Source organism: Schistocerca nitens, chromosome 3 (assembly GCF_023898315.1).
Source record: "Schistocerca nitens isolate TAMUIC-IGC-003100 chromosome 3, iqSchNite1.1, whole genome shotgun sequence".
Classification (NCBI taxonomy): Eukaryota; Metazoa; Arthropoda; class Insecta; order Orthoptera; family Acrididae; genus Schistocerca; species Schistocerca nitens.
In genome coordinates, this window is record NC_064616.1 from 607,629,997 (window position 1) to 607,652,946 (window position 22,950).

Below are 22,950 nucleotides of genomic sequence, written 5' to 3' on the forward strand. Positions count from 1 at the left end.
TAAATAAAAGTCCACAGTTTATGCGAGCAGCTAATTTTTATTTCTTATAAAATGTGATTTACATTTTGTAAGAATATAAAATACACAATGGACAGACACACAACAATGTGTGGTTCTAATTATGTCCAAAACAAACAAACAGACAAAAAACAAAGAGAAGTCGTCAGCTCCCAGCTTCTCTCACGAATTCATTTATGTTTCTTTCCTTACCAATCCTACTGGTAATCCTAACATTTACTACCTCATTATGTACTGTACCAAAACTGTCGAATCCTGGGATTGATTGAGCTCAATTCTAATAATGGTGTGGTTCAGTGAAGAAGCATCCAAATTTCTTGTCAATATTTACCATTATTTTGATGCTTGTCCTATTTATTGAGAACAATTTGTTGGACTTCATACTAAGTTTAACATTCCACATCACAAGTTCTTTAGCCATATGACCACAAGGTGGCTTGATTTAGAACCTTCGGCCAACAGGATTTTGGAACAGTGGGATTACATTCAGTAATACTTTTCTAAGCATGTACCTCATTCTGCAATTTTTCAGTCCAGATCATACAATGTAATTGTTAAAGCTTTAAAAAAATCTTCAGTGAAAGCAAACTTAGTTCATAATTTCATCTGCAGAACTATTCAATAAGTTCACACAACATTTTCAAAGACAGACACGTGTGATTGACAAATTGCATATAGAAACAGAAAATATACTTCAAACCTTTTTGGCTTGTGTTTTGAAGATTTATGCTTTGAGAAAAATTCAGACTATTTCTGAAGTTCTTCATAATGAACCTTTACATTGGGTAATCTGCTTTCTCACTAAGAACCTACCATGCGATGCGGCACAGAGGTTAGGATACTGGACTCACATTCAGGAGGACAGCAGTTCAGATCAGCGTATGGCCCTCCAGGTTTAGGTTTTCCATTACTTCCCTAAATCACTCCAGGCAAATATTGAGACGGTTTCTTTGCAAGTGTACAGCTGATTTCCTTCCCCATCCTTGAAACAATCTGAGCTTGTGCTTCATTTCTTGTGACCTCGATGTCGATGGGACATGAAACCCCTAATCTTCCTTCCATTGTTCTTTAACAACTAGTAGTTAGTGGACAAATAACCAAGTAAACTGGAAGACTATGAGATGATGTGGTTTCTAAAGAATGCCCAAAAGCATTGCATTGCAGCTTGGATGTAATGGAAAAGACTTGCTTATCGAGTGCACCATTGAAAGTTTTTGGTTTTTAGACTCAAAGAAAGAATAAAGAGTAGAAGCTGTAGTGACATGTTAAAGTCTGCAAAAATGGTGCTGTTCAATATCTGGCAGGATTATTTATTAGATGAGCGGAAGGTTCTACAGTTTGAAAAGGATGACCTAGCTTTAGATAAAGGTATTGACAATTGCTGGCGAAGCAGCAGATCTCAAAAAGATACTCATCATCAGTAGAGCTAAAGTATCCAAATGTTCCAAAGCTTGTTAAATCTTTTGCCGGTCGAAGTGGCCGTGCGGTTAAAGGCGCTGCAGTCTGGAACCGCAAGACCGCTACGGTCGCAGGTTCGAATCCTGCCTCGGGCATGGATGTTTGTGATGTCCTTAGGTTAGTTAGGTTTAACTAGTTCTAAGTTCTAGGGGACTAATGACCTCAGCAGTTGAGTCCCATAGTGCTCAGAGCCATTTTTTTGTTAAATCTTTTCTTGTATTGTCCCATGGAAATGTGGACGTAGAGGAAGATATTCCATTTTGAAACACACATTAGAACAACACAAGGCAACAATGACTAAAAGATTTTCAAACAGTGTTTTGACTGTAAGAGATGCTTTTGGACAATACCCTCATTTTCTTTCTGTGTCCATTGAGTCGCAGCTCATTAGGTATGGACAGCAAGCACAAACATATTATTCTGTATGTAAGGAAGAATGTGAAAGGAAAAGAAAAATTAGAAGAAAACCAAAAAGAAGCACAAAACCAGAGGCCTGCTGAAGAGGAGATTAGAAAGATGAATCACATGAAAAATTAATTGACTATGAAACAGCTTCTCTGAAAGGAAAGAAAAAAGAATACCAAGTATTAGAATTTAAGAGACGTGTGAAGAACTCTCAAATTTCAGCTAAACTGAAGAAAGCACTTATATCTTATTTTGCAAAAATTCTTAAGAAGCAGTACTGCAAAAATATTTCAGTGAACTTTTCCTCCAATATTGAAGTATAGAACATCATTGTATTAACACGATTCACGCTGTCCATCGCACTTCACATAGTGTAGACCAGGAACTCTGCTAGGCATGCCCGATGTGAGAACTGACTGGACACAGCCCGTGCTGCCTGAGTTGTTGTTCCGTCGGCAGAGGGCGTGGCCGAATTCTCACGTGCCATCTGGTGGACGGGACTTTACTTGCGGCAACTACTGTCCATGACGGGCCGTGCCGATGTGCGCCTCTCGCGATCTTTCTGGTGGCTACTGCAATCATTAGTTGTAAAAATGTGATGTAGATTTTGTTTGAGAATTACAGTTACCAATACACCTGCATATGTCACTGAATTTGTATGAAGGGGAAAAAATGTCCATACTCCATCCAGAATCATATTAGAAAAATTTATATTGGTCTTAACTGGCCTTTTTTGGTGTGGTATTATCAAAAATGAAAACAATTCATTTGTGCCATATCTGTTTGTTGAAATAATTTATCTCCTTTTTAAAATGATTTATTACCTCATAATTATCTTTTTTCAAATATTTTGTAACCTTTTGTACATTCTTAAAGTGTCACTATGGCTTCTCACCCTGAGATCTTTGTATAGAACATGCTGTATGCTGGCAGATATATTGTGACAGTTGGTACATATTTATATTCATAGTGAAAAGTGAGTTATCTGTGGCCAGTTGTCAATCACAGTGGAGGCTGCCTGGTGGATGCCAATTATGAAGTTGCCCTTATTGTCGCAGGAAGTAACAGAATTCATTTTTTGATACAACTTGCTGTAAAAACATTAATTGAGGTAATACATTAAAGTCCTTTTATCTATCTACTTTTTACAGAACCAGTACCCAGCATTACACTATTGAAATAAACATAAAACATCAGAAAATGCGCCTGAAAAGGTTTAAAGACTAGTTAATGGAATAACTGAATATTCAAAAAAGTGACTGGTAGGAGTTTTGTGTGTTTATATTCAATAGACATTTCTAAAATATCTGTAATGGATAAGCTTAATAGCAGATGATAGTTTAAAGAAAACAATTGGAGCAGCTTTATAGAAAATTCTGAACTGAATAGCACTATTTGAAGAAAAGCAGTCAAGGCTTTCCTTGCATATTTGTATAGTACAAGTGATTAATTAGAAACAGATTAGCTGTAGAAATCCATTGGAGCTATGGACAAAGAAAGGCACTAGAAGATGATGTTGGAAATTACTAAACCAGGAGGAAAAGTTTTATAAAGAAATTCACAAAAGTATTTACAAAATGTGTACAAGGAAAGAAAATTCTGTCAAAACTGGAACGATGCTGTCATTTTTCACAGTAAAGGAGAAAATGAAGACATAAAACACTGTAAACCAATGAGTGTTCGCTCTGTAATGTAAAAGATACAAAAATTATCACCAACTTTATAGAAAAATATTTTATCAGGGAATGTGGTGGTGGTGGTAAGGTTTTGGGGGCACATAACAGAAAGGTCTTTAGTGCATGTTACCAGGTAAAAGAGCAATTTTGATTTGGAAGTGGATATAGCACAGTGAACAATTTACATGTTGTGAATGAAAAAATGCAACTGTTCAGTGAGTGTGAATTACCACTTGGCCAGGGTTTCATGGATTTTGAGAAAGCATTGGCTGGGTTTTAACAAAATCTATGCTAATAGGCCATGGGAAACAAGGCACCAAAATCAAAACACATTTATGTTCACATCACATTGAAGGGTGGCCCAAGTTTTGAATTGTTCTGTATAATTACTTCTACCAATGGCTTCCACTCAATGAGATTTAGTCTTGTTTTGGACTCCTTACCTTGAGTAACATTGGAATCACTCTCTATACCTCTGTGGGGCATATTCTGATGTAATGCGAATTATAATATATTGGAAAATACACATCAATATTACAGCTTTCATAAGACTTTTTAATGATAGTCAGAAATTTAGACTGGGAACGGGAGCCAGGAAAGTAGATACCATATCACCACAACTATTCTCAGCAGTTGTAAAGGAAGTTTTCGGGCCCTTCAGCTGAGAAACAAAAAATGTATGTATGTTAATTGATCTTATCTAAACAACCTTTGTTTTGAAATTTCCTGGTGGGTCAAACCTGTATGTCAGATTGAGACTTGAACCTGGACCTTTGCCTTCGATAAGCAATTAATTGACTGACTAAGCTATCCAAGCATGATTCATAACCTGATCTAACAGCTTTACCTCCACCATTGCCTATCTCTTGTTCCCCAAACTTTGCATAAGTTCTCCAGCATACTTTGCAGCACTAGTACTTCTGGAAGATAGGATCGTCTTGGCAGATACTCCATCGAAGAGTGAAAATTCATTCTGAAAATCTTTGTTTTGGGAAACATTTTGTATTGTTTGCCTCTGGTGCAGTTGAATAAGTAGTTAAGAGAGCAAGTTTGAAACTAGGCCTGAAAATTATTTCCTTGGTCTATGTTTTATGGTGCACCAGACTGAATTTCATACCAGAGGAGAGGACCACCACTTTAAATTTCCAAACAAACTTCATGTGTGCTGTGGTCAGTGCACATCCAAGTTGTGAGTGTAATATAGTATGTCATAAATGGTTTATACAGGTGTGCACCTAATCAAAGCATTCACCATGTAGAAATGCCTCAAAATAATGAAGTCACAGAAGAAAGTGATCAGTCTTTTATTTAGTGCAGTTTTTAGAGGACAGCTGGATGTGAAGTTCAAGAAATAAATGGAAGAATAAAAACTTTTTAAGTGCTTTTATTAAAGTAAACCATTCTTAAAACTAAGTGTCTTTCATATCTGAAACAGAAAATTTATAATTAGTGTTGTGGGGAGGGGAAGTACGGGGAGAAAGTAGGCAAAAAGAGTACATAGCTCAGAGAATAATGGTAGTGGAAAATGTAATTATGGCTGTAATGAAAATAAAATGGAAATGAGCAGGACACAAAGCCAGATGAATGGATAATGGTTGGACCAGTGCAGTGCTTTGTTAGATTCAAAGAAATGTAGGTTTTCAGGACGACTCGAACCTCCAGCGGTAGAGGCCGCGCAATCCGATTCATTTGTGAATGTCACATGCCTCGTAATGTATATCCCTATTAACTTTTGCAATTTGCTGTGTCTCTTTTTTTTTCCCTTGCACTGACTGATTCCTTTTTGCATTACTCTTTGTTTTTCTATATATTTTCAAAAACAATGAGTTGTGTGTGCTTATTATTAAAAAAAAGAATTAAATGCTTTCTTCATGTCTGTATTTGGTTGAGACAATTTGATTTTTCAACATTTTTCTAAATCATTCCAGGTGAATTCTATGATAAAACGAAGCCCAAGAAAAAAGGGTAAGATCTTCTGACATAGAGCAGAAGTAGTGTATATCGTGTACACAAGTATGTGTCTTTATTTCAGTACAGGGACAAATTTTAGAAGACTCCATGTAAAATACTAACCATGAAATGTACTTGTTGCTATTTCCTTTCAACTTATTTTCCTGTTTTTTTCTTTTCTTTTTCTTTTCCAGCGTGTTGAAAATGGTGATTTGAACTGGATTGTGCCTCAAAAATTTATCGCTTTCTGTGGTCCTCATGCAAAAACAAAAATAGAAAACGGTATGTGTATTTCAAAGATTTTTACCTAGTACAATGAAGGAGTATATTTCCATAAAAAACTACCTGTCTAGACCACTGTGGTAATCTTGCTACCTCACATATCTCGTATTTCACTCTGTGCTTATATAGTCAAGGATACACATGCTGTCTTCATAGCGTTTCTTATAATTTCGCAGAAAAATGCTGAAAGGGTGAAGTGTACATGCCATATAACCTTTCATGTATGCAAAATTTCAGAGTTTGACATAAGACAAATGTTCATTAAGCAACTTATCCCATCAAAATACTACTGGTTCTCTAACAATACGTACACCATTTGCATGAATACTATGTTAGTAGTAGTGGAAATAGTAGGAAAAAAATAAATGTCCTGTGTGTCAACCCTGCACGTCCTGTTATATTCTATCTTATCAGACATAAGGCCAGTGGTGGGAACATTCATACCAATTCTAACTTTGTTGCAACCACTGTGTAGCTTTTGATAGGTACGTGACCACTAACCAATTGTCTGCTGATATGAATGTCTACGGGGAAAAATCCTGGAAAAGGAGGGTGGGGGGGTAGGAAGTGTTGAGACCAACCTCACAGTTGCAGAGCATTGCCAATGCTTTATAAAGCTTTGGACAGTCTCCACTGACCATTTTGGGTGTGGATGTTGGATGTTTTGTGTTGCAGTGAGCAGATACCGTAATTTAGCTACCTGGATCAGAAAGTTGATAGAACCTGAAAAGAAATCGTCAATCTCCATTCAGCTGTGCTGGAATGACATAATTGAGTATTGTGACTACCTACTCAGTTGTATTAGATTTTTTTAATTATGGTGGTCTCTGTCTGAGTGAATGATTGTTTCTTCGGTGTTTCATGGGATATCGGTTGAACCGATAGTCCCACTAGTTGAGTACACTGACAAGAAGCACCAACACTCGACCTAATTTCGTAAAGGATCCAGTATGATAGTAGGATCCCTCAAATCAAACAACTACCTAACAATAGCCTTCTCATACACAATACCATGGAACCCAGAAAATAAAAATGATATTAGAAACAGATACAAAATGCCTGAAGAAGAAGAAGAAGAAGAAGAAGAAGAAGAAGCCTGTAGGGCTGAGGAAATGAAATAAAACTTAAAGGGCTGAGAGTGTATGTAATGTTATTTCAGTGATTACAAAATTGAGCCAAATTTACAAAAGAGCATGTCGGTATGAGCCCATTTATAAGTATGATGTTGCACCCTCCCTGATCTGGTTGCATGCATTGATTTGGTTGGGAAGTGTGGCATAAAGCTTTTGTATCCTCTCCTGAAGCAAACTGATCCATGAATTCTGCAACTGGTCTTGGTATCTTGGATAATGGAACTGGGACAGAGTTGACATCCAGGCTGGACTTGCATGTTCTATCGGGGACAGATCTGCGTAGCTTTGTGGCCATGGCAGAACCTCAGCATCATGCAGATGGTTATAGAAACACATGCCCTGTGTGGATGGGTGTTGTCCTGTTGAAAAATGGCACCACAGTACAGTCGCAAGAGAGGTAACACATGAGGATATAGGATGTCCATATCACCTACTAGTCGTGATCTGAAGTCATATCCAATTACCATTACACCAGGAATAACACTACTGTACCTCTCCAGAAAATTGCAAGAATAGGACCTCTCCACAGGTCGCCACTAGACTTGCTGAAAGAGGTCATCCAGGTTAGCTCAAAACTGCAGTTCAGTGCTGAAGAAAATATGATACAATTCATCAGCAGTCCATGCTTCTAATTCATAATGTGACCCGCACAGCTGTTAGTGTTGCGGTGTTAATGGCAGCCTACGCATGGAATGGTATTTCCCTAGTCTGGTTGCTGTAGGTCTCCAACAAATGGTGTGGAGTGACTTAGAATGTTGCAGGGAAACCACTACTTGCTCTTGGATGGCAGGTGAAGAGATGGAGGTGTTACAGTACGCTTGGGCCACAGTAGGGTGATCTTTCCTTCTGATGGTCAGAATTGGTCAAATGGGACTTTGACAACAAGTGTACCTGCTGTCATGTGCCCTTCCTGACAAACATTGGGCCTCTGTCACATCCAAATACCCCATAAATCTGGATATTGCAGGATTCAAGCAGCTAGTAAATGGAGACGCACAGTGAGGCCCCTTTCAGATTATATCAGGTACTGATAACACTGTCTTATGTGTGTGCATGGCACATCCTTGTCCTTCATGGCAATCACTCATCTGATGCTGTCCATGTGCCTTATATATCCTAGCTGGTAACAACACTAAACACAAATGACACTAATGCACTCTGATGTCTGTTCTACTTGTCACAGAGAATTGCAACTCTCATCATGTGCAGTCTTACACACAAAATCTGATCGCCGGGTGGCCGCCACAGAGACTAAGTCCAAGTCGTTCACTTAAGATGGCCAATAAAACCGAGCGCCTCTGACAACGCAAAGTCCAGCCATCTGCACAATCTGGCAACACTGTAAGATGCGGAAGTGTCAGGAGGAAGTGTTGTCTACTTTCGGGATGCTGTTGTGTTTTGTCTTCCCGTGTTCTAGTGGTAATAGTTGTACATTCTAAACTTACAGTTACATGCTCACGTCCAACTGTGTGTCATTTTTTTTATTATTAATAATTTTTTTCTTTTTTTCTTTTTTTTTTTTTTTCCTTCGACATTTCGGCCCTTCTCTAAAGTTATGAGTCTGATTGACCATTGAAGATAATTCATTTCACATTCTACCCACTAGTAATAACAAATACTTCCAGAAACAACTCCGCTGGACAGTCATGGCTGTGTCGCAATCAGAAGAGCTTACGCTCAAGCATTTCTTCGCTCTGCAGCGGCCACCGGCCAGACGCCACCCGCTACCTGAGATTGGCTGCTGCCCAGGTGAAAGTGGCGCAGTGCTGTCAGTGTATGTGTCAACTGTCATTTTCGAATTTGAAGTTCTAGTTATCATCTTGCAGTTAAGCATTGGATTTTGCATACTTGAAAATCATGAACTACAGTTAAGCATTGTAAAATTGGGTTGCAAGTGGAAAAAGGTGTAACATCTGCAACACAGTATTTACTTTCGGTATAATAGAGCTGTGAATGCAGAGGAGGCAGCTCGAAAGATTTGAACTGTGTGTGGAGCGAGTGCTTTTGGGAAAAATACGCCAGAAAAAGATATTCATATTTCAAAAAAGATCATTCTGGCATGAATGATTTTCCACATTAAGGAAGTCTTGACTACTGATATAAATGATGGCTTACCTTTTAACCATCATGCGATATTTGCATTCAACAGGCAAGGCTCAGACGTCTGCTGTAGGAGTACTGCATGCTCTAATTCGAAACAACAAAAATCAACGGAGTGACTATTATTGCAGTTCTGCTTGAACGTCATCAGGTCGCTCATCGAGCATTCCTATGCAATACTGTTACTGGTGATGTGTTATGATGCTTTCATCGTTAACTTCCTAAGAAATGAATGGCTGAGCCCTATCAAAAGATGTAAACTGGAACAAAGAGTAGTGTGAACATAATATTTTCCATCTGATAGCTCCAAAAGCGTGTTTTGCGCTACGGATTCTTCCCCAAGGGTGTGTCCATCACAGCTGGAATTTGTTGGCAACAACTGAGACACCTTTCGGTCGCAGTGTATCTGCATAATTGATTGGCATATCTGCTGTTCAACAGGCAGCAGTTATCACTCTCACTGGAATCGATGACTGTGTGTGTTTTTTTCGTGTTTACGCACAATCTGAGAGACAAGCAACAATAAATATTGCATCAAATATAAATGTAAAGTATTTTAATGCAATGGCTAGTTACTACAAACTGAATTTTTATCCAAGCCATGTCCTGCATATTATGTTAAGTAAGTAAGATGTATTAACTCCAGTGCGCTCTTGTTGCGGCTCGCGACAAATGCAGTGATTAGCTGTGCCCAACACCGCCGCGATTTGTTTATGTTGCCTGAGTGTGGACACTGCAGCAAACGCTTCCCCCTTAAACAGAAAGAAATGCCTTGGCTCTGACTGCAGTGAGTGGACATCACTGCCTGTATGTTCTTATAGTAGCCAACGTGAGACTCTAATCACAGGTGCCCCGGAGCAATTGGAACGATCATCATGTTATTAGTCATCAGAATATTAACCAGTGATGAAATGTCCACTCAATTTGAATCCCGAGAAAATAGGAACCTTCTCACAAAATACTGTTAGGTGATTTCAAAATTTATCCAACACACAAAAATTAACAGCAGAGCTTTCATGCATGTTGTAGTAGCACACAAGGTAATATTATGTCTTTGAAGTGTATACTCAGTTTCTTCCTCTCACATCAACGCCCTTGTTTTAGTATGAAGTGAGAAACTAAACACAAAAGCTAAAGTTTCTGAGAAGCATGTAAGTCATTTCCTCTTCTTATGTCATAGTTTTTGTTTCAGTATGTGGTCAAAAATAAATAGTTTAGGGTTCTGGAGTATAATATCACACCAGATTCTTATTGTAGGCCCCACTGGAAATGCAAAAAGTAGAGAAGTCTTCATTCTTTTGTCCAACAGTCTGTTTCCTTTCATGCATTACTACTGCTCACAAATTCTTATTCAAGGACTTGCGGGCATCGAGTTCGTCAGCAGAATGAGCCTTGTGTTATTGTGCTAATTATGATATGGAAAAAATTCAACAAAGACGAGTTCCCCTAGAGCAATTAAGACATTTGCACATGTCTGTCTGCATTCAGCAATGATTTCCAGCTGCCATAACACTGTACAGAATTTATGCGGCAGGCAACACAACTGTGAGTGCACTTCAGACTTCATTCAGTAAGTCATCAGGAGACGGATGGAAACATCAAATTAACATCACTTTCCAAGTCACATTCAATCCAAAATGAGGTGTTATTAAGGTAGCTGAGTGTTCTAGCAATTACACTTTGATAATTCCCATATGAGTATTCCGATAGCCAAAAGAATCCGTTAGTGTGACACTATAGGGAACTACATTAATATCAAACTGCAAGAACTCGAGACAAAATGTAGACTCTTCCCTTCTCTGTGTAACCTTTTACAGGTGTTGAGGATGCTCTCTGTCCTAGGTGTAATGCGAATGGAACTTCACATTCACAAGGCGCTTTCCGCTACTCTCGACAAACATCAGCAACTTGTAATCACTGCGAGTAACAACTGTGTGGTGATAATGGTACAGGTAGTCTGTGGATGTGGTGGTGTTATGCTGTCAAACTGCTTACAGTAACGTTAATGGTGGTGCACATAATCTAGCACTGACTACTTAAGTAAAGATAGTGTGGTGGCATCGAGTTCGTCAGCAGAATGAGCCTTGTGTTATTGTGCTAATTATGATATGGAAAAAATTCAACAAAGACGAGTTCCCCTAGAGCAATTAAGACATTTGCACATGTCTGTCTGCATTCAGCAATGATTTCCAGCTGCCATAACACTGTACAGAATTTATGCGGCAGGCAACACAACTGTGAGTGCACTTCAGACTTCATTCAGTAAGTCATCAGGAGACGGATGGAAACATCAAATTAACATCACTTTCCAAGTCACATTCAATCCAAAATGAGGTGTTATTAAGGTAGCTGAGTGTTCTAGCAATTACACTTTGATAATTCCCATATGAGTATTCCGATAGCCAAAAGAATCCGTTAGTGTGACACTATAGGGAACTACATTAATATCAAACTGCAAGAACTCGAGACAAAATGTAGACTCTTCCCTTCTCTGTGTAACCTTTTACAGGTGTTGAGGATGCTCTCTGTCCTAGGTGTAATGCGAATGGAACTTCACATTCACAAGGCGCTTTCCGCTACTCTCGACAAACATCAGCAACTTGTAATCACTGCAAGTAACAACTGTGTGGTGATAATGGTACAGGTAGTCTGTGGATGTGGTGGTGTTATGCTGTCAAACTGCTTACAGTAACGTTAATGGTGGTGCACATAATCTAGCACTGACTACTTAAGTAAAGATAGTGTGGTGGCATCGTCGCTTCTCTTTATTTGGCATCAGCTTGAGTAATCTGATTTAACAAACATAGTACTCAATTCACGAGCTGCTAACGACACAGTATGACTGCATAGATCATCGTGCAGGTATTACATTAATTACGCAGTGAACTGCTTGATAAATATTAGTTTCAGCTATGCAGCTGAAATGGCTCACTACACAGGTACTCTGTGTCGCACCTGGTTAAGTGATCAGGTCGCTGCAATCCTGCTTCTACTGTTCATAAATACTTATATACTGACCATTCATTATTTGACTAAACATTCACTACAATCTAATTTGCTTGTATACGATATGGATAAGCGCCATCACAAAGCAATGACTAATGAATGGATGCTGTTACAGTCCCCCTTACATTGATGCAAGACAAATGTTCGCAAAACACCTGCATTGCCTCAAAAAACAATTGCATCTTAAATATCAAAGGACAGACGTCCACACCGTCACAGGGTGTTGGAATACAGCAACGGCAGCAAATGAAAATTTGTGCCTGGCCGGGGTTCGAACCTGGACCTCCTGCTTATATACAATTTTTTATGCAGTTTTCTATACCACCAGATACTAAAATGTCGACTATTCATCCTGAAACACCGTATATGTGCTTATACAGGCTGTTACAAAAAGGTACGGCCAAACTTCCAGGAAACATTCCTCACACACAAATAAAGAAAAGATGTTATGTGGACATGTGTCCGGAAATGCTTAATTTCCATGTTAGAGCTCATTTTAGTTTCGTCCACCTACGCTCAATGGAGCACGTTATCATGATGTCATACGAGATACTCTACCTGTGCTGCTAGAACATGCGCCTTTACAAGTACGACACAACATGTGGTTCATGCGTGATGGAGCTCCTGCACATTTCAGTCGAAGTGTTCGTACGCTTCTCAACAACAGATTCGGTGACCGATGAATTGGTAGAGGCCGACCAATTCCATGGCCTCCACGCTCTCCTAACCTCAACCCTCTTGACTTTCATTTACAGGGGCATTTGAAAGCTCTTGTCTACGCAACCCCGGTACCAAATGTAGAGACTCTTCGTGCTCGTATTGTGGACGGCTGTGATACAATACGCCATTCTCCAGGGCTGCATCAGCGCATCAGGGATTCCATGCGACGGAGGGTGGATGCATGTATCCTCGCTAACGGAGGACATTTTGAACATTTCCTGTAACAAAGTGTTTGAAGTCACGCTGGTACATTCTGTTGCTGTGTGTTTCCATTCCATGATTAATGTGATTTGAAGAGAAATAATAAAATGAGCTCTAACATGGAAAGTAAGCATTGCTGTTTGGAAAATGTTTGTCAACTCAGTGATAGTGACAGACTGGAACTGTTTAACCAACTCATTTCACTGATATGGCCTCAGAAGTTAAGTCCCATAGTGCTCAGAGCCATTTGAACCATTTTAATGGCTTCGGCAGTGGCGCTGCATTCCTTCAGCTTTTGTTGAAAGCGCCAGCTACTGCTCATTGCTCTCGATGGTATGAAATGCTTTACTGTTATTGAGTGACGCTCCACAAATAAGTCTACGATTTGCATTTCATGCTTGGTAGCAATGGAGGCAGATGACATGTTTTCATATTGTGGTTATTGTATTACACTATAATCCAATCAGATTACCTGACAGCATTGTTTAATGTTGTTATCAATGTTGTATGCTTCTTTTCTTTTCCGTTTAGAAGTGATCCTTCATGCAATTTTGTCGTCAGTAAGTCAAATGTTTTCATGAAAACACAGTAACTATGATGTAATGTGTTTTACTGGCTTTGTTTGATTTCTTACGGTAAATGTGTGCAATAAACTTTGTGAATACCTTGCTGTGCACATTCTATAACAACGCAGGCGCACTGCACATTTTGAAGTCCATGTATGGATTCATGGAAGACTTAACAGTGTTAAAAAGTGATATTTGAAGTATTCAGTTAAATTTAAACAGACAGAATTGCTGTGATGTGCATCTACCCAGAAGGAATGGAAGTTGTTAATGCCAGTGTCAGGAACTGTATTCATCCATGTGTTCACTTCGTAAGTATTCCCCTGACATATGGGCTCTTATGATGAAAAATAATTCAAATTTGTGTTGTTGATGGTCAGGTTAAAGTTCTTCAGAGAAGTTTGTATTGTGATGCAGATTGGTATTCGTAAAGTGGAAGTCTATGACAATTAACACAACTTACCGAGTTGAGCTTGTGAGAAGATTTACTGTGTAAAGGCTTTCTTCAGTTTTTGTTACAGAATTTCTTTTATCCATTTGCAGTTTCATTGAATGAAACCGAAAATAACAACATTGAGTTCACTTGTTCGCACTGCGATTAGAACTGACAGTTCACACAGCCCTTGCATCACATGACATGTGCAGAACCATTGAGTAAATGAGATGCTGCTTGGATCAGTCTGTCTCATCACAGTATTGGTTGCTGAGTGTCATAATGCAACATTAAAGATAAGAACACCTGTTTGTGAATTACAATTTTCCTGGGTTCCAAAAATTACATTTTTGTGTCTCGGTATCCCATCTCACATGAGGATTAAGTCACATAAGTCATCAAAATGAAAAGAGAATCTAAATGAATTTAGCTGAACAATTGCTGTATTACAGGGTTGCCCAATATTTGCGCCGACGTTGTCAATCCCCAGCTGTGCTATGGGCAGCTATGTGGTGAAATGCTTGTCATGCTCATCTTACACAGACTTTCAGAGGGGAGGCACAAGTGTGTTTGATCTTTATGTAGCATTATTTTTGGATACTCTATAATGTTGCTGTCTATGTTATTTATATTTAAGGTATTCAATTCGATTTACTCTAGAATTGGTCATCTTTGAAGTTTTCCGTTGTGGAAGAGGGCTGTTAACACTGATGTTACTTAATTTCAGTGCGGGGACAACAAAGGTTGTGGTATTAGTTTCTGCTCACGCAGAATATGGCGTGTGAAATACTGAAATATATAATTTTCCAACATGATTAAAATTTTCCCAAAATACATTGACAGTTTGAAACGAAGGCATATTTCAGGGAAATAAAAAGTAATTGAAAATCAACCTAACCCCACACATCACAAAACAGTAATGTATCAAACACTTTGAACCTCAAAATCCGTGTGCAGTCTTTAGCCACATAAAAATAGATTTTCGTGACTACCACAAGAATGCAGAAGTATAATGGTGGGGATGGAAGCAACCAGAAATACAGTTACCTAATTGTTCAGTGCCACCCTGTAATCAGTTAATTTGAGGATTCAGAAAAGAAGAAACTAAAAATTATGTGCCTTATCTGGACCAAAAAAATTAAACTGTTGTGGGCAATGTGCAATTCAGCACCCTCATATGTTTTTCACCTTGTGATTTATACACATAATGCGAACTAACTAGCGTACTCATTGCTTTCATAATTTTCTCCTCTTGTTTGGTTCCTAAGTGATGAAAAGAATCCAAATCCATGTTACTGATGGTTCATTTGAGGTACTGGGTACTGCCAGAAGGCTTACAAATTGTATTAGAAATCAAAAGTCACAAGGGAAAAACACACTTAATACAGGCAGTTCCCATATTAGTTTACATAACCGTACAAATAAAAGCAAGTGAAAACTATGATTTATCCATTGTCATAACTCATTCGAGAAGCAGCAGAACAAAATGATCGAACATAGTCTTCCGTTTGCGGTTGTAACACTATAACCAGCAGTTGAGCCAGTGATAAACCATGGTCAGGGTTGCAAATTTGTAGCTATCTGTAGATGTGGAGTAATATACAGCGACACAAATTTATTTGTTATCAGTGTGTTAAATCAGAAATTATTGCAGAGTTCTGATGCATCATAGACCTCCTGTTGTCATCTTCTCTTATTGGTCGTTTCCTTTTGCGCTGAGACACAGATAAATGTGTGTGTTATGTGTGGTGAAATATCCAACATTCCATTCTTCCAGATTCACTGGTCATGTTCATTGGTACCAAATAGTGACTGGAAAGCTCTTGTGAGTGAACAAATCACGGCAATCGTAGTAACAATAATAAATTAATAATGAATGAAGTTTATTGCATTACAAAAGAAGGCTGATAATTAAAAAGAAAAACAGGCTGATTGCTCAGTTGATGCTGTGATTTTCTTAACATTTTCTTAATGAATTCCATTGTGGCTATTTGCAGAGTAAAATGAGAAGACTGAAGCAGTACACAATGGTAGACCGACGAGATCTGAGCCCCCAACTACACTTGCTGTAGGTTGCAAGGCAAGCATGGTGCCACAAAGCAGAGAGACACTGTTTTGTTGCTGTTGCTGGAGGTTCAGAATAGCAAATTAAGGCTTGTGAAATTGACTAACCAGGCTGTGAGAAAAGAGCACTCCCCTGTAGCATGTGGTTACCTTCCATGGTGAGAGGAACTACAAGTGGGGAATGCTTTTAGCATACCAGTTTGTGTGCTGCGTTTTAACTAATGACTAAGTACTGAGTAGAGCTTATTTCTTGATTTGACAGAAAGCTTGCTGTCAGTTTTAGGTGCTGATGGTACTAGTGTGGTGTTAATTTTAAATTTCTATGTGCCAGCGTCATCCACATATATACACTGATGAGCCAAAACATTATGACCACTCCCATCCCCCAGCCCTTCCCCCATCCTACGAGATTTAATGCTGCCTGATGGTGTTGAGGGAATGTGATGTGGTAAGGAAGTAAAATAAGCATATCAGAGATGAATGGTAAATCAATCTAGTGATGATATTGGCAGCAAATGGGGAAATCCACTGATATAAATGATACTGACAAAGAGCATATGGCTGTGGCTTGATGCCTGGGGGTGAGGATCTGGGAAACAGCAAAGCTGGTCAACCATTTGTGTCCTATTGTTGGTAGCATCAATGGAAAGTGGGTGACACCTGTGTGTTCCCTTCAAAAATGATTGCAATGAGCTCGCGATAATTGAGATTGTACTGTGAATCAGTGGAAATGTATCACCTGCTCAATGGGAACAGTACTATGCTATGGGGGACATTCATCTGGGCATCCAGGTGATCTGTGGTAACAATTGAAGGCGGCATGGCAGTGGTGGACTAGGTGAACATTAGTGGGGACCACACCTGCACCCCCTTCATGCTTAATATCTTCCCCAAATGCTGTCGGCATCTTCCGACAGGATAACTGCCCATGCTATAAGGGAAATAGTGCTACGTTGGTTTAAGGATCATAATATGATTTTGAAGAAAATGTCAGCAGCAATTGCTCTTTTTTTTTAAAAAAAAAGAAAAAGAAAGAAAGAAAGAAAAAAAGGAAAAAACCATGACTGGTTTCAACCCCCAGGGCCATTACCTAGTGGCATGTGTCAGGTGTGTTCTCTCAGGACAAGTTGTCCCCTATCCACTCAAGATGCCTGGCATATACTGCTAAATAATCATCTTGGGGGCTGAAACCAGCTGTGGTTTAAAATGAAAAGAAAAGTGCAGCTGGTGCAAGTATTTTCTTCAAAACTATTACCACAGTTGCGCAGAATCATCACCGACATGTTCCATGTGCTAGGCAAGAAATTATTAATTAGTGAACTCATGTTGATATCTTTACCGCCAAATTCATCTAATCTGAACTTGATGGAATACATCTGGTATGCAGTCTGGTGCCAGCTCCATACCCATAAACCACTTCCTCATAATTTGTGGGAATTATGTGCCTTGTGTGTAGACATCTGATGCCACATACTTCAGTTACCTGCCAAGGATTTTTAAAATCTATGCCATGCAAAACTGCTGCTATATTGTGTTCCAGTGGTGGACCAACATGGTATTAAGCACGTGGTCATATTGGTTTGGCTCATTAGTATCTATTTTTTCTTTGTGTTAGGACACTGCAAATCAAGTTATAAAATACCCAGAAATAAGAAATCAACTAACCTTAACTGTAATGTTGACATTCTTGTGTAGTCCAAAAATAAAACTTTATTAAGGTGTCTCTTTACCAAAACAGTATTGACCATTGTTTGTGTGTGTTTTGCAAAAATGACTGTGCTTTGGTTTTCCATTGACTAACATACTGCATTATTATTTTGTTCATATTTTTCAGGGTATCCTCTCCATTCACCAGAGACATATTTTGCATACTTTCGTCAAAACAATGTGAGCACAGTTGTGAGATTGAATAAGAAAATTTATGATGCCTCTAGATTTACTGATGCCGGGTTTGAACACAAAGACCTATTTTTCATTGATGGAAGCACACCAAGTGATCAAATATTAAGGCAGTTTCTACACATCTCAGAGAATGCTTCAGGTGCTGTTGCTGTTCATTGCAAAGGTGTGTGCTGTGGAATGTTAGCGTAAATACTGTGTGGTTTGTGCAACAATGTTTGTCATTGCAGTTCAAAAGCACTTTTCAAAGATTTTGAAAAAGATAATTTTATTATTATTATTATTATTATTATTATTATTATTATTATTATTATTATTGTGTGGTGGTGTTTGTTGTAAGTCTTCTCAGTTTTAAATGTCATTGTATTTCTGATGTGACTTACTTTCAGTGGCAGGTGCTTAGAGGAACTAGGCATTTTACTCAGTTTATTCTGTTTGTAAATTATATTGCGACAAACATTAAATGGTACGCAACTAAATGTTCCATGTCATAGTACAGAATTAAAAAATGAAATACAAGAGTTAATTTCAAAGTAACTCTGTGGTATTTAAATTAAAAATGAGTTTACCATTCCATTTGCTGAAATGTTTGCCATTGAGTGCATATAATCATGAGATTACAATGAGAAATTCGATAAGTGTCTGTTGAACACAGATCAAATTTACACAACTTCTTTAACATGTTCAGAGGCTCCGGTGCTGCCATAAAGCATGGTCCTTGTCACTGCAATATCATTGCGTATTTGCTCAGTGCCACTACCATAACTATCCTACATGATGATTGTGTGTCAATATATATAGACAAGAAACAAATGTGCAACATATTGATATATGGTTTTATGTGTTTACCGTATAGTTTAATAAGGTTGAAATGATAAATTCTCAATTACTATTCTTTGTGTTGTAATATAATGCCTCTCTAAATAATTTATAATTCAAATCGATGCTGCCGGCCAGTGTGGCCGAGCAGTTCTAGGCGCTTCAGTCTGGCACTATGCGACCGCTACAGTCGCAGGTTCAAATCCTGCCTCGGGCATGGTTGTGTGTGATGTCCTTAGGTTATTTAGTTTTAAGTAGTTCTAAGTTCTAGGAGACTGATGACCTCAGATGTTAAGTCCCATAGTGCTCAGAGCCATTTGAACCAAATTGACGCTATAAACAACTCACATGTCAAGAGTGTATCCTCAGTTTCTTTTAATGTTGTTACTGCTTCGTGCATGAAATACACACACTGAATGAATGCTTTAGCAATGGTTATGAGTAAGTGTAACATTCAATGCTTACTTTAAAAAAAATTTAAGGATAGCTACATATGACAGTAACAAGCTAGAGTGTTATCTGAAAATGTTTGTGTGATTCTGAGAACTTGAACTGAGTGAGGAGGTATGTTTAGAAAGCACAATGGTAAGGTTAGTGCTTACAAAAAATAGAAATTCAGGTTTGAATCCTGGTCTCTTTACAAATTTTCAGTTGTCACTGCAGACTGATTAGTACCATGTTCTAAATAGTATTTTCTGAAACAACATAACGTGTTGAACAGCGGTAAAATGAAGTTTGTTGATATTTCTCCTCTTCATATTTAAGTTGTGAATATAACATTAAAAAAAACGTGAATTTTGAAGGAAAAGACTGTGCCTGTATGAAAGAGAGTTTATAATACACTGTTAGATTACAATTTTTATGTGCTTGTATTTATTATGAACGTTATGTTTCAAGAATGATGTTTAGTGATTGAAATCAGTGCAGCAGTATTTCCATCATACACTGCCTGACAAAAAAAGTGAAGCATCCAGAAGAAATTATCAGATGTCAGTGTAACTGCATTCACATACATACCATCAGCTGGCATCTAAATGATCAGAGCTGGAATTCTATGTGACCGGTAGAACAGCCAACAGAGTACAACAGGTGTTGTTTGTGTTTTGCGTGTTACCAGGCATGGTAAGGTACCTAATGGGCATGAACAGCATGGGATATCGATTGATCACTTTGAAGGACACAGAGATGCCACATACTTTTGTGAGACAGCATTATCAGCACCTGACAGAGTTTGAAAAGGGTCTTATTGTGGGTCTCCATTTGGCTGGCTGGTAGAGTGGCACAATATCCAGATTTGTGGAACATTTGATATGACAATGGCCCATTGGTCAAGGTTTCTGTCGATCACATCTGACCACAACAATGGAGGATTGCTATATTGAGCATCAAGCATCCTTTAGCCCCTTCGCCGCTGCACCTATCGTCTGAGAACAAGTAGAGGACTCCCCGCATCATTTTGTGTCATCCTGCACTGTTGGTGAGAGAGACTAACAGCAGCTGGTCTAAGGAATTATTGTCCCACGTGTAGACAGCTGTTAACACAACACGAATGGCTGCATTGGGAGTGGTGTTGTGAGTGGGAAGCTGGACTGCTGGTGAATGGTGTCATATTGTGTTCAGTGATGAATCACAGTTCTGCACTACCCTAGGTGACCATTGTTGGCAAGTATGGCAGTGGCTTGGGGAGAAGTGCCATTCTTCCAGTGTTTTGGAGAGATGCAGTGGTATTACTCCTGGTATCATGGTGGGACTCCTGGGGCCAACGAGATCCTCAGATCTGTTGCTGATAGAACATGGATTGGACCAGCTTGTACATCAATTGTGTGCCAGAACCAGTAATATCCAAATATCAAGGATCGGAATGATGTCTAGCTTGCCTAAGGAAATAATAAAACTGCTTTATGACATCCTTCTCAACTGAATCAGGCCATGCATCCAGGGGGTACACTGTCGCACTGAAAAGTGAGCTCATACTGCCAATTTCTTTGAAAATTTGTCTCAATATTGCAATCACTGAATTAACATCACATACCATCTGAACCCCTGGAGTTTCATTCGTCTCCTCCTCTACTTATGGGTGCTTCTCTTTGTTTATCAGGCAGTGTACATTTTGTGTGCTTTCTTCTTCCTCCTCTTCTCCTTCTTTCTTATTTCTTCTTTCTTCTGTATATTCTTTGTCCAATGATAAAAGTACAGCACTTTTCTCATGCTTATTTCTCAGCTGGATTAGGTCGAACAGGATCCCTTATAGGCTGTTACATCATGAAACACTACAGATTCACTGCCCACGAAACAATTGCTTGGATTAGAATGTGTCGCCCAGGCTCTATTATTGGACACCAACAACAGTGGCTAGTGGAGTACGTATTATTAGAAATCTGATATCTTAAGTGAAAGTGCTATTTTGATGGTTAAATTTTTACACAAAATCTGTTTTCTGTAAAGAAGACTATTAATTGGTGTTCATGTGTGTGTGTGTGTGTGTAGGAAGCAGACACAAATGTGGATGCAAGGAGATACATACCGACAACAAAAAATGGAAAACAGTTTTCCTAAACATGCATATGGCATATACAGTATGAAAGGTGTAGCTGCTCATTTACAGTGCACTCACAGTCCAGAAGTAATTAAGAACAACATAAAGCCACCTGATAATGTGTCCCGTATTTTACAAAAGGTTGATACAATGAAACTGGATGATAAAGAAGATGAAAATAAAAATGAAAGGTGTTGCAGACGGAGAACAAAAGTAATGGAGGTGATGTATACACATTTACCATATTTTGCTATTAGTTTTCATTGTGACCTATGGTGAACTCAGTGTGCTACAGATTTGGTCTGTCATAGTCTCTTATAAGTAGGATAAAGATTTCTATGCTGATACATATTTTTGCTTGTACTGTAGTATGCTTTTTTGGATACATGAAGAAATTGCTTCATTTCATAGATGTCTGGCTGTTTTGTAGTGAATATAATAGCAAATTTTGCGTGTTTTGAGCATAAACATGATATTTTCAAAATCCTTCAAATATACTGCATTTTGTGTGTAACGTGTCTGCAGTCTCCGTGACAACTATCTCCACATGTCGCATGTCTCCACATAAGGTTGGCAGCACATTCATGCCACTATATAAGCTGGGGGCTGGGATTCGCTGCTAGTGGCTGCAATGATGTTGGGATATGGTATTCAACATTATTGCAATCAAAGCAATGAAATTAATTAATTACAATAAAATACACTGAACTCACAAATATCACAGTAGGTTCTGGAAATGTTGTCCTCTTTCTTGAAAGGATAGTTCAACCCATTGACATTCGTTTGCGAACACCTTTACCAATGTTTCGTGTGTAATCGAATGCAGATAGTAAATTATCACTGTCTTCTGTTCGTCTGCTGTCTTTGGTTCATTTTGATACACAAATGTTTTGGCCACACCCCAAACGAAATAGTCAGGTGGAGATGGATCCGGTGAATGTGGGGGCCAGAGACCAGTCGTAATTACTCTGTCTCCAAAGATTTCATCTCAAAGTCATGGGAGATGATGTGCCATATTATCAGTAACTTTGCCTTGTTGTAAAAATGAATACTTGATATCATTTTCATTCAGCAGGGCAGTAAATTGATAAATTATGTGGGAACAGTAGCTATCGGAAATAATGGTATATCTAAAAACATTGGCCCTTTAATTCGTGCTCGCATTATGGCAACCCACACTCCGATCTACTCTGCACACTGTAGTGTTTCTCTTAAGACATATGGGTTTTCTGATGGCCAAATTCATTAATTTTGGGAATTAATGTAGCCAGATAGGTGAAACCAAGCCTCATCAGTGAAAAAAGTTCGCTTTAAAACACCGACTCTGTGTCGGTTAACAAATCGCTGAGACCATTCGCAATACACTATTAATTTTGCATGGTCCATACTGTGGAATAGTTGGCACAGCAGTAATTTTATATGGATACACCCCTAGTTTTTTGGTTATGGCTTTATGTGCTGTTGTACGAGAGACTTAAGTCTCTTGCAGTAAACTCTTCACAGATTTTGTTGAACTCCACAACATGATGTCCCAGATGTCTTCAAGCTTCTGTTATGTTAAAATTGTGGATCTACCAGTTCATGGTGCACCATGAACTCAACATGTTGTCCAGAATTTGTGAATTGAATCATGTGCAGTGTCATGATGTGGACACCTCGGAGCAGGAAAATGCCATGTAAATTG

General features: G+C 38.7%; 1 protein-coding gene across 1 annotated transcript in view; it reads left to right on the top strand.

The window, feature by feature from the left end:
* The window catches only part of LOC126248543 (dual specificity protein phosphatase CDC14C-like), a 206,727-nt gene that overhangs the window by 112,731 nt on the left and 71,046 nt on the right, over nt 1-22,950 (top strand). The window contains exons 7-10 of the mRNA XM_049949604.1: nt 5,702-5,789; nt 17,847-18,077; nt 20,952-21,090; nt 21,218-21,488. Of these exons, the coding sequence (XP_049805561.1) occupies nt 5,702-5,789; nt 17,847-18,077; nt 20,952-21,090; nt 21,218-21,488 (729 nt within the window). The remainder of the gene's footprint in view (nt 1-5,701; nt 5,790-17,846; nt 18,078-20,951; nt 21,091-21,217; nt 21,489-22,950) is intronic.